The following is a 17,698-nucleotide window of genomic DNA, read 5'->3' as shown; positions in this document are numbered from 1 at the left end:
GATGGAGGAGCAAGAACGCCTTCACAATGAAGCTCGATTGGGGTCGTTAAACTTACTTAGTGTCGTTACAACAAATTTATATGAGGCAAAGTCCGCGAAGAAATGACGGTTATTTGTGGAAACAAAAGTAAGAAACTACATGATTAAAGCTTTACTGGATACAGGAGCCAACAACAATTTTCTAAAAGTAAAGGAGGCGGGAAGACTGGGGATTAGGTACACTAAGGAGCAAAGATGGCTTAAAGCAGTCAACTCGGCACCAAGTGCAACTTATGGAGTTGCTCGTAATGTAAAGATCAACTTGGGGGAGTGGATTGGCCTTCTGTATTTCTCCATTATTGACATGGACGACTACAAAATGGTTCTCGGCATAGAGTTTCTAGACAAGGTAAATGTCATCCTACTCCCTTCTACCAATATGATGTACATTCTAGAGCAAGGTAATACTCGCACAATACCTTTAACAAGAGAGGGCAAGAGAGAAATTAGGCACCTATCTGCCATACGACTCACAAAAGGTGTGGAGAAGACCTACCCATCATCTATTGTCACTATGAAAAAAGTAGAGAAAACTGCGTCTAAAGAGAAGATACCTCCAGAAGTTATAATTGTCCTAGAGAAAGGTCACGATGTAATGCCCACTGGATTATCAAAGAAACCCCACCATAAGAGAGAGGTGGATCACAGAGAAGAGTTAGTCAAATGTACTAAACATCGGCGGCGGTTCTTTATCGCAATAAACCTCCCAAATTGGAGGAATTGAAGAGACAACCGGAGGAGTTTCTCTTCAAGAAAGATAAGTGTGAAATAGCCAAGACCGCCAAAAGAATGAAGAAATGGGAGGACAAGAAAAGAAGACACTTGGAGTTCGGAGAAAACCGAGTGATAGTAAAACTTCTCCTCCATTAAGAGAGACGATTTTCCAAAGTTCACAAGGGGCTTATGAGGCAATACGAAGACCCTTTCTTAGAGAAGAAATGGGTTGGAAAGCCAGCATGTCGCTCTTTTTTCTTATGTGGAGACACCATCCAAGCCTACAAGGAGGAAGCGACGAGGACGTCGCCAGATTGAGTGGGGGAGAATGTCACGGCTCAATCTTCCTGGCCCAAGAAGAAGAGGCTTAAGGAGAATGTCACAACCCAATCTTCCTAGCCCAAGAAGAGGAGGAGGCTTAATCCCTCTTAAGCCCAACGCAAGGAATATTCTAGTTGGAAGGCATGTGCTTGATTAACGCATCACTAATTGAGAGTTGAAAGGAATGTCCTTGATTATTGCATCACAAATTGATACTTAAAAGGAATGTTCTTGATTAGTCCATAACTAATTGACAATTAGAAGGAATCCCTAAATTAGTGCATCACTGATTGACACTTATAAGGAATGCCCTAAATTAGCATGCCATTAATATAATAGCTAGAATTAGTCCTATAAATACTTGTGAGGTATTACATTGTAAATCTCCAAATATTCAAGTGATATAATATTAATCTTTTTAAGAGTTTACTCTCTTTCTAGAATTCTTGTGTCAATTCTGTTAAACGTCGATTGTTGCGTCGAGTAAGGCTGACTAGTTACTCGTTCTTGCGAAGATCGTAACTAGTGCTGCACGGATCGTCAGTAAAAAGACTGAGCTCGTAGCAACATGCATAGACAAACAAAATGAGAAATCCTAAGGATAAACTATTTGAGTTTTACCTATCACAAAATCATTTAAGCTTTTATAAAACCCTAAGAATAAACTATTTGATTGATTGAACAACAAATATATATATATAAGGGTTTTAAAAATTAATTGATTGAACATAAATAAGTATAACCTGTCACAAGATCCTTAAGAGAAGCTATTAGGGTTTGACAGTGGAGGGACGCTTCAATCATTATTGCTTTGCTATGGAGGATATATACAGGTAAAGGATCTATGTTACTTAAGAGAGTCGCAAGTGGAGGAAGAGAGTCATGAGAGATTTTAGAGGGAAATATTCTTTAGTGCAGAACGAATAAAATATTTCTAAAGGTATTTGAAGAGAGAGGGGAATGTTTTGAAGAATGTAATAAAAAAATATCTCTGGAAGTGTTTGGAGGGAGAGAGACTAGTGGGATGTTTTTGGAGAATGAGAAAAAAAATGTCTCTAAAAATGTTTGGAGGGAGCGTGGGATGTTTTGGAGGAGTGAGTCACGGGAGATGAAAAATATTTGGGTGTAGCAAATTACTTTATAAATATTTTTCAATCCATTTTATAACTCAAATAAATATTATAAATTTACAATTTAGTTTGAAACTCAAATACAATATTATGTTGTCAAAAAAGTTGTCAAAACAAAAAAACATTTTTCATCTATAATGTATAAAGTAATATAATTTAGTGCAACATATTTTATAACTCAAATACATACAACAAATTTGTAATTAAGTTTGTAACTAACATATAAAATTTATGTTGCTAAATAAGTTGTCAAAAGAATAACATGCAAGAGAAAAATATTTTCTCTCGAGTATTAAAGTTATTATAATTACGTGTAATAAATTTTCTATTTAAATATATATTGTAAATTTACAGTTCAATTTAGGGCTGCAAATGAGCCGAGCCGAGCTCAAGTTTGCTGAAGCTCGAGCTCGAACGAACTTATAAATTTGAGCTCGAGTTCGACTCGACTATATTACCTACAAGCTCGGCTCGACTCGAAAGCTTGAACAAAAATTTAATTTTCAAGCTCAAACTTGAGCTCGAACTCGAACTCGATTCGAACTCGAACTCGATTCGAGCTCGAACTCGAGCCCGATTCGAGCTCAAACTCGAACCAAATTTATTTATAAAATTAAAATATCAATCTTTCATACATATTAATAAAAATGTGATATTTCAAATTATTAAAATATGAAACAATCATAACTATTCAAAATTCTAAAACATAATAATCCAAAACATTAAATCACCATTACTAATCAAAATTCTAAAACATAAAATTCAAAAATTAATGTACAAAACTATAAAAATTGTTTGAACATTCAATATATTAATCTTTTTAACTCATGTTCTTCAATCATAGCACACGTACAACTACCTGCATTCAATAATATGACATGTTTAATCTTTAAAATAATTAATATAAAAAAAATAAATGTTAAAACAAATAACTAAAATTTAACTTACTTTAAGATGTAGATACCGGCAACAAAATTTCTTGATATGTCTTCTCTTTCTGAAAAATTGAAAAATTAATTAAATAAGTGATAAAATTCAGTATGTAACATAAGAATTTAATAATAAAAACTTATTTTAGTCTTCTTTTTCATTCCATTTATATGTCGAAGTCAATCACCCCCACAAAGTAGAGTTTGCACTGTATTCGTAGATAGTGATGAACGGTAAGAATTAATGACTCTTGTTCCAGCGCTAAATGTTGATTCTGAAGCCACTAAAGTCACTGGGATTGCTAAAATGTCAACTTCTATCTTAGATAATTTTGGATATTTCATTTTATTCATCCTCCACCATTCTAAACATGAAAAATCTTTAGAAATCTCATCCTTCTTTAGACGACATTTTCAAGATAATCTATCAATTCAGATTTCTTACTCTCCGAAGTTTCTACTTTTGCACAATAGTCTTCAAAATCATCCCAATTATACATAGAACTTTGATCTCTCTTAATATTTTAGGAATCAAAACTCATAGATTCAGAGGAATAAGATGATGCGTTACTAATTTCTTCATCAACATACTCTTCATAAAGAGAATAATTTACCTCTTTAACTTTTAAGATATGCTTAGAGGCATCTAATTCAGAATAAAGCTTAGGAAAACAAAATTCAACTGCAAGCATTTTCTTGGTTGGATTGAACACGGCAGCTATTGCCATCAACAGATTACAGTCACCCCAATAAGTATCAAATTTGTTTTTCATTTTACTAGCCAGCTCCTTTAGAAATAAATCGTCATGTTGTGCATATGTATCCAATGCTGACTTTATTTTTTGAACTTCTTGTAGAAATAAATTTGAAGTATGATACTCACTACCTGAAATAATGTGAGTGGCCGTCCAAAAAGCCTCTAACAATGAGCAAATCTTTTGAGCTTTATTCCATTCTTCATCATGAGGACAACAACTATAAAATGGATCACGTTCTTTAAACATCTTAAACACTTCTTTGAACTTTAGTGCACAACTTAACATCTCAAAAATCAAGTTCCACCTGGTTTTGCAATCACGAATCAATTTTTTGTCCTTCAACTGTAATTGTTGTACATAGTCTGCAAATTGCACACGTCTTGCCTCAGAACGATTTGCATATACTACACTTTCCCTTATATTACTTATAATATCTTCAATCTCCTTCAATCTATCTTGAACACACAAATTTAAGACATGTGCACAACAACGAAATGGAATAAATTTCCTCCGCATGCTAATTTTCTAGACCTTTGAATGGTATCTTTCATATATCGAATATCCGAATCATTGTTGGAAGCATTATCAACCGTAATAGTGAAAACCTTGTTTTCTATACCCCACTCTTTCATACACTTGAAAATGGCATCAGAAATTTGAAGACCTCCCCTTGGTGGTAGAATGTTAATAAAACTTAAAACTCTCTTATGTAAATTCCAACAAGAATCAATCCAATGTCCAGTGACTACTATGTACTCAATTTTTTGATTCTTTGACTTCCAACAATCTGTTGTCAAACTTACTTTATTTACACACACAAGACGTTTCTTCAATCTTTTTTTCTTCATCTCATAAATTTTCATGCAATCTTCTCTACAAGTCATTTGACTAATCTTTTTCAATTCTGGCATTCCACGCTTCATCATTAAATTAAACCCCTCTTCTTCAAGAATGGTGAATGGATGACCATTCATCATAATCCAATGAGCAGCTGCTTCTCGCATTTGTTCCATATCAAATTTTCCATAATGCAAAACATAAATGGATGGTGAAGCTGAATCGGATGGCAAAAAATTCAACTTTGTTTGTTGTTCAGCAACTCGCAAATTAAGTTTTCTCCTCACACAACTTAATCTATGCCTCAAAAGACTTGATGTGGATCCTGATTTACCAACTGTATCGAAATCATTCCAAACTTCTGAAACTTTTTTCCTTTTCTTTATTTGGAATATCTCTTCCTCCTTTTCTTCAGCCTTTTCTTGTGTTTCTGGACTAGATATTCTAGTTTCCGTGTTAATCTCAATTTCAACCTCATTAAATTCAGCTACGACACTATTTATAGTAAGTAAAAGAGATGACTCTTCCATAGACATACTTAATATTAATAAATATGTCAATTTTACCTATAGTATAGGTAAAATAAAATTATCAAACATCTAATATAAAAAGAATGAATGGACCTAGGTATAAGCTAATTAACAAATAATGTTCAATCTATTAACTCGATATGTTTTCTATTAGATATTATTATATATATTTGAATTATTTGGGTGCATTCAAACATTATAGGAAGAATCTAACTTATAACAACAATTTATTATTTATTTTTATATTATAATATATATTATTAATCTTATAAATTTTTTTTTCTAAACATATTATATATTATATATAATATATATATATATATATATATATATATATCTTTTTTTCTCCCACATTATATATAATAAATATATTAACTTTTTTTCTTTAAATATTATATATATTATACTTTTATTATATAAAATATATTAACAATCTCTTTCAATATTATATATAATAAATATTTTTTTGTATATATAATATATTAACCATTTTTATCCGTAAATAATTATATATTATAATATGCTAATTATTATATCCTTAATATTTATTTTTATTATATATAATATATTAACATTTTTTTTTTATCTCTTTTCAATATAAAGTATAATATAATTTTATTATAAATAAAATATTAACCATTTTATTTCTTTTTATACTAAACTAATTATTATATCTTAATATTATTTTTATTATATATAATATATTAACCCTTTTTTTATCTCTTTCAATATTATATATAATATACTTTTATTATATATAATTTATTTTTTTTTTAAAATTATTTCCGTCATTTTCTTAGTCTTTTTATAGAATAATCGAAACCAATCAGTATTATTCTATTTATTCATCCAACCTATGCATAGAATAATCGAAGTCTAAGTTTAACCTAATATATAAAAAAAATATATAAGCATAAATTTCTGTTAATACATGAAAAAAGATGAACTAGACTTACTTTACCAAATGAGTTCACCAATAAAATATAATTTTTTCCTTTCTTTGTTGCTAGATTTCCTTCTTTCTTTGTTGTTGGATTTTCTTAAGGTAAAAAAAATCAAAGTTAAATAAAAAGTAAAAACAATAGTTATCATAAAAGTGAAAATAAATTTAATTACCTGTAAGACTCTTCTGAATGAGATCGATGTGAAGAAGAACAAAAAAAGAAAATGAAGAGATGAAGAGTGAAAAATATGTGAAGACTAAAGAATAAGAGATTAAGAACTAAAGAAATGGTGAAGAATGAATGAAGAAAATATTAAGAGTGAAAGAAATGGTGGAGATGGAAGATAAAATGAAGGAAGAATGAAAGAAGAGACATGGACGAGAAAATGTAGAAAGAAGGAAAGAAGAGGCAATGAGGCGATTAGATGAAGAGTTGTAGATGTGTTAGATATTAGGGTTTTATTTATGGATTATGGGCCTTCATATGGGCTTTCAGGAGAAAGAGAGGGAAAAAAATATATTATTTGAGTTTTAATATTGAATAAAAAAAATTATATATATACTTAGGGTCGAAAAAGCTCGACAAACCATCGAGCAAACATTATATGAGCTCGAGCTCGACTCGAATTTTAAACGAGCCGGCTCGAGCTCAGCTCGAGCTCGGTCAAAGTTAAGCTCAAGCCGAGCTTTGACCGAGCGGCTCACGAGTGGCTCACGAGTAGCTTGACTCATTTGCAGCCCTAGTTTAATTTTCAATTTTGATATAAATAATTTTAATTTTCAATTTTGAATATAGTAATCATTTAATAATAAAGACTCTGTCTAGTAGCTTTTAATTGGCCTCAAATAATTGGCCTCAATTGGACGTACATCTCATCAATAATTGAATATCCCTCATTTTTAATAGTAGAGAATTTTAATGGAAGAGAGAGTTAATCCGTTTTTTTTCTAGAGTTTTTCTCATTAAATAAATCACACAATGTCATTAGGGCTGGATTGAGAGTGTCATTCACCTTGACAATCCCTACACATATAATATATATGTGTATAAGCTTCATACATCTATCTATACTTATACTACCTTCACATTTGATCCCCAAATATCATGCATATCTAATAAACAATTAATGTTATTTTTGTGGTGAACTAAAGCGTAATTTGTCTTAAAGCTGTCCAAAATTCACGTTCCAACTAAGCGTCGAATGTCCCAAACGATATGCAAAAGAACTCTGCGTGACTTTTATGCCGCGACGAAAGTTTGATTTTTTTTTTGTCCATTCAAGATTTTTATAAATAAGTGAGTGGAATTAATTTTAATATTATGGAAAATTTATGTAAAAAACGAGGCTTTGTAGATGACTTCATACCTTACAATCCAATTGAATCTGGGAGAGACTTAAATGTTTAATGGGAAGTCATTCAAAGGCCTATTTAGAGTTTTCGATTTAGTTCTATTAAACCTCACGATTAGGTGATAATTTTAGATGTTTGTGCTTGGTTACATGTGGAAATGATCAAAGACTATTATGTCCCACAATGACTATAAGGTCTTTACTAAATTAATTTTGACATTTTTAAAAATAATTTATCCTTTACATTTTAGTTTTTCTATTTTTTACATGTATATCCTAAACTAATGGGTGAATTTAACCATTTTGACATAGATCTTGTGCAAGTTTGTACAATAAAAAGAAAAGAAAGTATAATAATAAAAACAACATATATAGCCTAGAAAAATTAATGGACACTTAAGGTTTTATTCTAAAGTTTAAGAGACTAAACATGTGTATATATCAAGGATTAATTAGCTTAAGTATTATCATTTTAAAAATTTATTTAGTTGAGTATTTATTTTGTGAAAGTGTTTTTGTGTTTTTATATTTTATGATTTTTGTATTTGGCTTTTGTGATTCTATATTGTTTTCTTGTTTTTTTTTAGAGTTTTATGATTTTAAAATTCAAACCCAATGGTAAATATTTAATATTTTTAGTTAATTTTTGTGTTTAATGTTGTGTTCAATTTGAAGTTGTGTTTTGATTTAAAATTTTCTAACCTAGGATCACAAAAGGCACAAACTTACAACATAAAACTAAACAAAATCCCAAAGGAAAGAAAGCTAAATAGAAATCTAGGTCTTCGGCAAGAAAAAACAAAAATAAAATTAAACATTGATTGGAAAAAAAGTGCTAATGGGACTCTTGAAATGTCGTTGAAGCTCCAAGAATGGGAAGAATAAGTGCTAAAGGAGCTCCGGAAGAGTAGCTGAGGCTCGGAAATTTGCTATTTTTTTCTTTTTCTCGGTCGAACGAGTGATTTTCCTAATTTTAATCAAATAGGTAGCCAATAATGGCTACAAACTCATATATTTTTGCACTACATTGTTAGTATTGCATTATATTTACATAATATAAAGGAAATCAAAGATTCAAAATATTTAAAATCCAAAACAACCAAGAAAATGTAGAAACTTTTTCTTAGCCATCCACCCCTTATTCATTATTAAATTAAAAACATTTTGGGTTTAAATGTTCAAAAATTTTATTAAACACTTTTATTTTAGAAAGATTCAAATTCAAACATTTATTTGAGGATCTTAATCGATCAACATCAAAATGGTCAGTTCTCGGACGATTTTTTATTTTACAAAGAGTTTTTGGTTTTCTTGGTTTACTTTTGGTTTAAGTTTCTATTTCTTAATTTATTTTTTGGTATTTATTTATAATAATTACATATGTTATATGAATAAGGCATAAAGTTTAATCAACGAACACAATTTATGATCATGCAAGCAATGATGAATAGAAAAAGACAGCATTTTTTTTATTATTTGAAATGGCAAAAGACAAGGAAAATTGGAAGTGAGATCAAGGAGCTTACATTGACTGCAATGTTCTTGATCTCAAAGGTAGGCTATCAAAAACCCTAAGAAAGATGCTTTAAACACAACCACATTAGTTGTACCACACTAGTTGTTGATCTTACTCAGGTTCAGAAGTTTAATTAAAGGAGAAATCTAGGGGCATAAGGGAGTGAACATTTTAATCGAGAAATGTGTTCTTCATAGATATTTCAGTTTGTGTTTATATAGGGAGCTTGAAAATCTTAAAGCCCAAAAACTCATTTACAAAATAATCTACCAAGTCACGGGGAAGCTAACAAACTACCTATTCTCATGGAACTCAAAAGTCATGAGATTTTTTAATTCAAATTGGGAGTAAAGTTGTTTTGACGCTCCTTCCTTGAAGTCGGGAAAATCTTTTTCTTCTCTTTTAATGTGTCATAATGGTGAGCTGGATGTCCTCTTCTATAGATATGTCAATAGAATTAAAATACTTTGCTGTCATAACTTGGTGTAATTTGATTTACACCTCATAAACTTAACATTTGAATTTCAAAATTCTCGTATTCCCTCCTTTTTTTATGGCTCATGGATAGAAGGTTCTAAGAGGCTCTAACACCTTCTTTTTGTTTGGATTTTGGGTAAGATATTAGTTCAGGTCACCGGTAAGATCCCTAGATTGGATTCATGCATTAACTTTAACTCTGATTTGAAATGACTTTGACTTGCACCTTAATTTCGAAATTTAGGCCTCTTTCTTGGTAGATCTGGCCCTTCTCACATTTCTTGAATCTTTTTGATGGATCTAACATTCTTTCATGAAACTTGGTTCTTCTTTTTGAGTTCTTGGCCATTGAATCTCTATGATCTTCCAAATTTTGATTTTCTTGATGTTACCATACAACAATGGAATAAAATCAAATAAAATATTAATGGTTAAGGATAACAACTAGCTTCAAACTAATCTGTTAACTTTCCAATTAAAAGACTAACTAACTTTATAACTTATTTACTAAACTAACTAACTTTTAAATTTAACAATTAAAAAATTATAAAAAAAAATAATAAAAGACTAAGCATTATACCCTTAACACTTATAATTTTATTTATTTATAATTAACTAAATCTAATTTAAAAAACAAATTTAATTAACTTTTTTGAATAAAATATTCATAATATATAAAAACATTTTTATTTTATTTTTTTGTTATCTAAGGTAATTTTAATTTAAAAAAACCCTTAAATTTCTCCAAAAATAATTTCTCATTTAATAGTCCGAGAAATAAAAATACTTTAAAGGTTTGACTTTTGACCACGAGCTAGATGGTTTTGAAGGTTTGACTTTTGACTCAGTTACATGTTAGTTTTGACGCAACTACGGGTTAAGTTTGATCACAAGCTAAAAAGGCTTTAAATGATTGACATTTGACTTTTGACCTAGGTATGAGTTAACTTTGACCGCAAGCTAAAAAGGTTTTAAATGTTTGACTCTTACCCAACTACTGGTTAGCTTTAATCACAATCTAAAAAGACTTTGAATGTTGGGCTTCATTATGTCTAAAATATTTTTAGCGATTTATAAGATACCAGGAGGAACTGAAATATATACTCTTTCGTGTGAATTTTATGGAGTCTTTCAAACTCACTTTGCATTTGAAACAATACATTGTTTAAGAGTTAATCTTAAAACTTACTCGTTTTATCGTGTCCTTGTTGATTCCAATGAAAGAGATCTCGATCTTCTCCACTTCAGAATGATAACAATTTTTCAATGATCTTGACCAAACTTATTTGAAAAGTTGTATATTTATCCTCGTGGAATAGGTCATATCCAAAGGTAGTTCAATTTCTTTTTCTTCAAAAACGAAACAATGGTTTGAAATCACAAAATTTAGTACAATGTTGAAAGGTTTTAGAAACAAACTCTTAAAATTTTTGACCTTATAAACATGCGGAAGGTTTTGTAATGTTCATTAATTGAAAGACAAGACTCACACGATGATATGTAATGCACTCTTGATAAAACAAAATGATGTATGTGATGCAAATAATGTTCATGCATTTTTATGAAAAAAATGCCCCTAGTGTAAACTAAGGGTTTCAGGTTTTCCATTCCTTTGAAGGAATAATTTTGGACAAAAAAGACCAAACCTACTTGGAGGTTGCCTATATATCCTTATAAACGGGGATTGAGGTCCACATATAATTTGATGCATGAAAAATAAATTTGAAAATTTTGCTTGTGTTGACATAGGGAATCTTTTTTTAACACAACTCTTTTGTTTTTATTTTTATTTTTATTGATATATGGGTTTTGTATAATTTAATGGAACACACATTTTGAATTTTTTTCAAAATTCTTGAATTTTTTAGAACGATTCTCAATTTTTAGAAAATTGAGGGTTTCATTTGTCATTCTTTAATCTCAAGATACATTCACATCACATTCCCTTTCCTTTTGATACAGACATAATACTTCTTATGAGAGTCTAGATTGAAGGGAGCCAATGATTCTTCTCCGTCGAGCGTGGCCAACCTCGTTGCTCCACCTAACAAGATTCTTTTGACAATGTATGGACCCTCCCTCTAGGGTTTAAAGTTTCCTATTGGATTCACAATCTCTCTAGTATTTTTCAGCACTAAATCTCCCTCTTGTAAATTTCTCGTCTTTACTTTTTTGTTGAATGCATTAAATATTCTGTTTAGTAGGCATGTGTTTTACAATGGGCATGCAATCTCTTATCCTACTTCAGTGCAAGTTGATCATATCGAGACTTTACACAGTCATCTTTGATAACCTAACATTCAAGAATCACTCTTAGAGTAGGTAACTCAATTTCAATCGGTTGAACAACCTCCATTCCGTACACCAACGAGTAGGGTGTTTCACCTATAAAGGTCTAGGAAGTCGTTCGATAACCTCATGAAGTATAAGGTAGATTTTCATGTCAATCCATATATGTTTGAGTTATTTTCTTAAGAATGGTTATCACATTTTTGTCTGTGTCTTTGACCGCCCCATTAGTTTGTGGTCAATAAGGTGAAGATTTGCGATGTTCAATCTTGAATTCAGTCAGCATTTTGAGCACCTTTCCTCTGAAATGTCTTCCGTTGTCAAATATTATTGAATGCAGGATTTCATATATGTTGACTATGCTGCATCGAATAAACTTGGCAACATGTGAGGACATCTTATATGAGGCAAATTCAACCCACTTTGTAAACTAATCAATGGCAACCAATATAAACTCATGACCATTCGACACATGCATATATATATATATATATTTACCTATTATGTCCACCCCTAGGTGGAAAAAGGTCACGCTAATTTCATATTATTAAAGCAAAGTTGGGGTATATTTCAGATTGGAATAAATTTGACATTGGGGAAAGCTTTTGACATAGTTGACGCACTATTTTTCTATGTTTTGCTAGTAATACACAAGTCATGTGATTTTCTTCTCCAAAGTCATTCCATTCATATGCGGCCCACATGACCTAGAATGTACCTCTTTCATGATTTTCATCCATTCAAATCGATCTAAACACAATAAGTTTTTTCCAACGAAGGATCGTTGATTAAGCTTACCTTATTATCACATAATTCTTGGTATATTGGAGTAGTTCCTGTCTTTCCTTCTTCTTTAAGTGTGACGGTGACTCTCCATATTCGATGTATTTTGTATACATTCGTATCAGGTTGGGAAAGATACCTCATTGCTGGCAATAGTCTATTTTTCATAGGCCCGATTATCCTTCTTTATGATTTTGTGTGGTTTAATCTTGATGTCTTCTGAAATTTGAGTCATAGCCGCGAGAGTTATCAATACATCAGCAAAGTGATTTTTAACTTCTTGGTGTGTGCACAAATGTCACATGTTCAAACATGTTGATAAGATGTGTTTGATAAGTGTGGTAGGGATTCTAATTATCGCCTTTCACTTGCCACTCTCCACCCTAAGATATAACAAGATTTGAATCTATAGTCACTTCAAGCTGTTTGACTTCTTTTTCATATACCAATTACATTCCCGATAAACACGCTTCATACTTAGCCTCATTATTAGTGACTACGAAATATGTTTAAGAAAATACTTCTCAAGCATATTGTCGAACAATTGACATGCATAATATAAAACTAAACCAAACATTTTACCTAATCTTCTTTTGCATTTTATTTTTTTATCAAAATACTCACGATTATGGCTGAATTGTGATTTAACTCAATCCTTGAATCATGCCAAACTTAGAACGCATCACCCTAGATTCAATCACTAACTGAAAAATCAAGTTGAATTTCAAGATTCTACCTGAACTTTCTTCCTAACATAGAAATTTATTAGGTTTGGTTGATTATATGTGAGCTCCTTGAATGATTTAGGATTAGTTTGGACTAGTTTGAAGACCTAATTCACCCTACAATCTACCGTCGGAGCTTCATTGTACTATTAGAGGAGATGACTGGATTTTCATTTTGGCATGAACGTGATCATAGTGAATTCTAACCATTTTTAATTAGAAGACTTGGTGGTCTAATGGAACTCGCTGTTAGACGTTGGCGTCTAACTCCCTTAGACTTGGCAGTTAATGGAGCACGTCTAATGCCTCGCTTCAGCAGCAGTTTAAAGTTAGCATACGTCTACCCACGATCAACTAGTTGTACGCTACTCCTGCTTCACTTTCTCTTATAGACCAGTACGCCAGCTATTTACATCAAATTAATGAACGCCACGTACGAAAATATCCCTCCCACTACTTGTTTAGTAAAGGACAGTTGTAGAAGGATATCCGACACACTATCGTTCAGTACGGCCACGTTCCATGAGCATTGAGTCTGATGTACTTTTTCCTTTAGGCGGTTATCTTATGGGCGTGTGTCACGTGTCCATGAAAAAGATTCGGCCGTTGGTGTCCCTCTTCTACAAATAGGTGCTCAAGGACAACGGACGAATCACCGATTACTCTGCTCATTTTTTACAATCTTATTCATCACTCTTGCTTTTATTGATTGTACATCATTTTCAAATTTTAAGAGAGAAAATCAAAAACACTATTTAGCTGAGAGATATTATTGAGCATATTGTAAGTTGAACAGAGTGTGTTCTGTTCAACAAAGTGTTAGCTATTCAGTAATCTGTATTTGATTCAAAGAAGTTTAGTGAAATCCTTCCGGTTGTTGGAAGAAGGGGTGACGTAGGAGAGTTAGATCCGAACATCCATAAACAACTTGTTGTGTTCTTTAACTTATGTCTTTCATTATTCATTTGTTCAAAGCTTCAAACCCAACCAAACAGTTCCGCACTTGAATCGTTTCAAGAGTTTGTGAAGGTTTGTAAAGAATAAAAAGTGATATTAATCCTTAACAGGATTTCTATCAATCCGTTTATCCGAAGTGTCTAACAATAGTCAGACCCCGTCTCTATTGATTGCACTGATCCTATCAATATACCAATAGGTGCATGGAACACGTCACATAACGTACGCCTCGATGCTACGTCGTTAAGAAAGTTGTGGGTAATATACCCTTTCGTTTTAATTTTTCGTGTAAAAAGTGTATTTTTAAATGGACAAATATTGTTTTTAGTTAAACATCTAACTACACCCTAGTAGAGTTGTGCAGGATTATTAAGGAATCACCAAGTTTGAATTACGGTATCCTTCCACTATTTATTTTGCTCTTGATATATTTTTATACATCACATAGAAATATAAAATGTTAAAGAAAATACTTTATAGGAAACTCCATAACATACATTCCCATTGAATTTGAGAGAGATTGATATTTTAATAGGAAGTTGCCATATGTCCTTTTAAGTTTTCGATTATAACCTCTCGCCTAAAGACTCGCCAACTTATTTTTTAAATTAAGAAAATAATCTAGGTGTATACATGCCAAAACTAGATTTTTTCTAGTTTGACGTTTGGTTACGTGTAGGAAAGGGTCAAAGGCAATAATATCCCATAATATTCTATAGGTCTCTACCAAATTAATTTTGGCCTAAAATTTTATTTGTACGATTTAATTGTTTTTCTTTATTTTCTTGATTAACCTAAAGGTAATGGTGATTGTCCACATTTATGTGGATCATTTGATTTTTGTGTACAAAATATAAAATATGCATATGTAAGTACTAAAAATTTACACACCAATTTATAAAATTGAAATAATTATTTTGATTTATTTTTGAATAAATAAAATCAAAATAATTAACCCCAAATCCAAAACCCAATTAAAACAATTAATTATATTAATAATTATGATAATTAAAGCCTAATTAATCAAGAAAAATGGCCAAAATAAAAAAAAAAAATATTGGGGATAAATGTTGTACTCATTTATCTTACAATAATTTTAGAAAATATCAAGGGATTAAAATAAATAATTTAGGGTGAAATGAGGTACCCATTTCATCCCCAAAATTATTTATTTAACCCTAAAATATGCACACACAAAAATTGGTAACTATTTACCATATTTATTTTAATATTTTGTGTATTTAAAAATATCAAAATTAAATACAAAAGTGTAAAATAAAAATCAATTTCAAACAATCCATTAAGGTTTTGAAATAAATAAAAAATCGTAATCGGGTGTAGCTGAATTCCTAGAGGAAGGTTACAGCCAAAACCGCGTCCATCTAGAATCTCATCCAATGCACAGGAAATGTCCGCGTAGCCCGTTGTAGCCAGAGACGCGCACGCACGAGAAGTAGGTGATTGGCTAATGCCCGTAACCGAATCACTAACGGAACGCCCAAACGCCAACGGAGTTGGAGGTCCGCCGATAGAACGCGCAAAAACGCATAAACAACGTCGTTTCATGCGTCACCTTCGTCTTCACCGCGATCGCCGGAGAAGATCAGATCAAAATCCACTTTAGATTTCTCAAAAGTGAAACTTCCTCCATAGTCAACCAAAACAGATGATTTAAATGCTGAAATGATCACCCTACTTCGCTAATCATTTCTTCTACAAGAGTAGGGAAGAATCATCCTTATTCCAGTCAGTTGACTAAAGAATAACCAAAATACCATTAATAGTTTTTGACTGATTCGATCCACTTGGATGGATCAACCGACCTTGGAAGGCTATAAATAGCTTCCTTAAGTCATTCCAATTAAAAGATTTCCACTATCAACCTTCAAATCCAAGAAAATTATAAATCTTCTATTAAAGCTTTAGACTTTCAGATTTTTCAGATTTTCTGTTTGAGGGCTTAAAGCTTGGATCTGAGGATCCAAATAGCTTTTCTAAGTATTTAGGAGTGTTTTCCAATCCTTAGTAATTATCAATTATCCTTTAATTCATATTTATAGTTTGAATTTAAAATTTTTACATTTCAAATTGCATAACTTTGTATGCTCATTGTTTATGGTGTTTTATGGTTAGAAATCATTCTTAGAATCATTACAAACTTTCTGGATAGGTTAAAATAATCAATCAACCTAAAACAAAAAAAAAACAAATTTCAATTTAAAAAATAAAAAAAAAAACGAGTTTGTTGTTCTTGTGTCAATTCTCCTGAATCACAGCCCAAAAAGCATCCCAACATGATTGTAATAATGTGGGGCTATTGTTTTGATCATGTTTGATCAAAAACAATTTTTTTTGAAAATTTTGAGTTCTTGATTTGGTCAAATTGAACCGACAGTGTTCTTGTTTTGGTACCAATGAAGTATATGAGATATAAGGAAGATATTGGGTAGCTCATTTCTACTCAAAACATCCTAAAATCAAAAAATTATTTTTTTAGCACAAACTATTTTTAACAATTTGATCATCATCCAGGTTGATTTGTTCCTTGAGATGATGATCAACATATTCTTGGAAGCTTTGTGAAGCTACGCAAGCTCTTGGATCAAAGAATCCAGGCTTAAAAATAAATTTACGAAACTACACTTTTGTGTTCTTGAGGACCGAAAGGTCCGACCTAAGACCAAGAGATCCGACTGATAATCATCGATCCAGACCGAGACCTAGAACTAAGAAATTCAAACCCATAACCGAGAGGTCTAGCCAAGAAATTCGATAAGACCGACAATTTCGACCGATGTTCTTGAGCTAGGACTGAGAGATCCGACCAAGGATTTTAACAGCCGACTGAGAATTTAAACCTATGACTGAAGATTTTCAAACCTATGACCGCCAACCTCTACCCATGACCAAAAGGTCCGACCGAGAGGTCACACTTAGGACCGAGAAATCTTGATTCCGAGGAATCTTGACTCTAACCGATAATTTCTAAACCTAAGATCGATGAACTTATCCTAGAGCTAGCCCATTACCGATGAGTTTATACACCATGATTAATGATCTTAGCTAAGGATCGAGAGTCCTTAACATCTCGACTAAAGGACTTCGGAACCCCGACTGAAGATCTCGAGCCTCGACCCGGACCGAGGGTTTTTAGATTCCGACATATAAAAATGAACCCAATGCTTGGGACTAACCCCGACTGAACATCCCAAGCCTCAACCCGGACCGAGGGTTTTTAGATTCCGACATATAAATATGAACCCAATGCTTGGGACTATGGTCCCAATGCCTGTTTTGTTCCACTTTTAAAAACCCGAAAATATTTTGTAATTTTGGAGCCCCAAACCATTTTATAAAAAAACCCAAGTGATTAGAAAATGGTTTCAAAATACTTTTGA

General features: G+C 31.7%; 1 protein-coding gene across 1 annotated transcript; it reads right to left on the bottom strand.

Moving 5' to 3' along the window:
* Nucleotides 1-3,534: 3,534 nt before the first annotated feature.
* Nucleotides 3,535-5,258, bottom strand: LOC124943379 (zinc finger BED domain-containing protein DAYSLEEPER-like). The gene is made up of 4 exons (XM_047483891.1): nucleotides 4,695-5,258; nucleotides 4,423-4,595; nucleotides 3,748-4,342; nucleotides 3,535-3,648 (listed from the first exon to the last, which is right to left on the bottom strand). The coding sequence occupies exons 1-4, from the start codon at nucleotides 5,256-5,258 to the stop codon at nucleotides 3,535-3,537; spliced, it is 1,446 nt and encodes a 481-aa protein (XP_047339847.1).
* Between the last annotated feature and the right edge of the window lie 12,440 nt (nucleotides 5,259-17,698).

This window comes from Impatiens glandulifera, chromosome 6, assembly GCF_907164915.1.
Source record: "Impatiens glandulifera chromosome 6, dImpGla2.1, whole genome shotgun sequence".
NCBI lineage: Eukaryota > Viridiplantae > Streptophyta > Magnoliopsida > Ericales > Balsaminaceae > Impatiens > Impatiens glandulifera.
The sequence above is the reverse complement of the archived record's forward strand: the minus strand, read 5'-3'. Positions and strand labels throughout refer to the sequence as shown.

Coding starts and splice junctions, on each gene's coding strand:
- LOC124943379 (XM_047483891.1), bottom strand. CDS start 5,258: ATGGAAGAGTCATCTCTTTTACTTACTATAAATAGTGTCGTAGCTGAA. Junction 4,596..4,694: donor GTCTTGTGTGTGTAAATAAA/GTAAGTTTGACA, acceptor AATTTACATAAG/AGAGTTTTAAGTTTTATTAA. Junction 4,343..4,422: donor ATGAAAGATACCATTCAAAG/GTCTAGAAAATT, acceptor TGTTCAAGATAG/ATTGAAGGAGATTGAAGATA.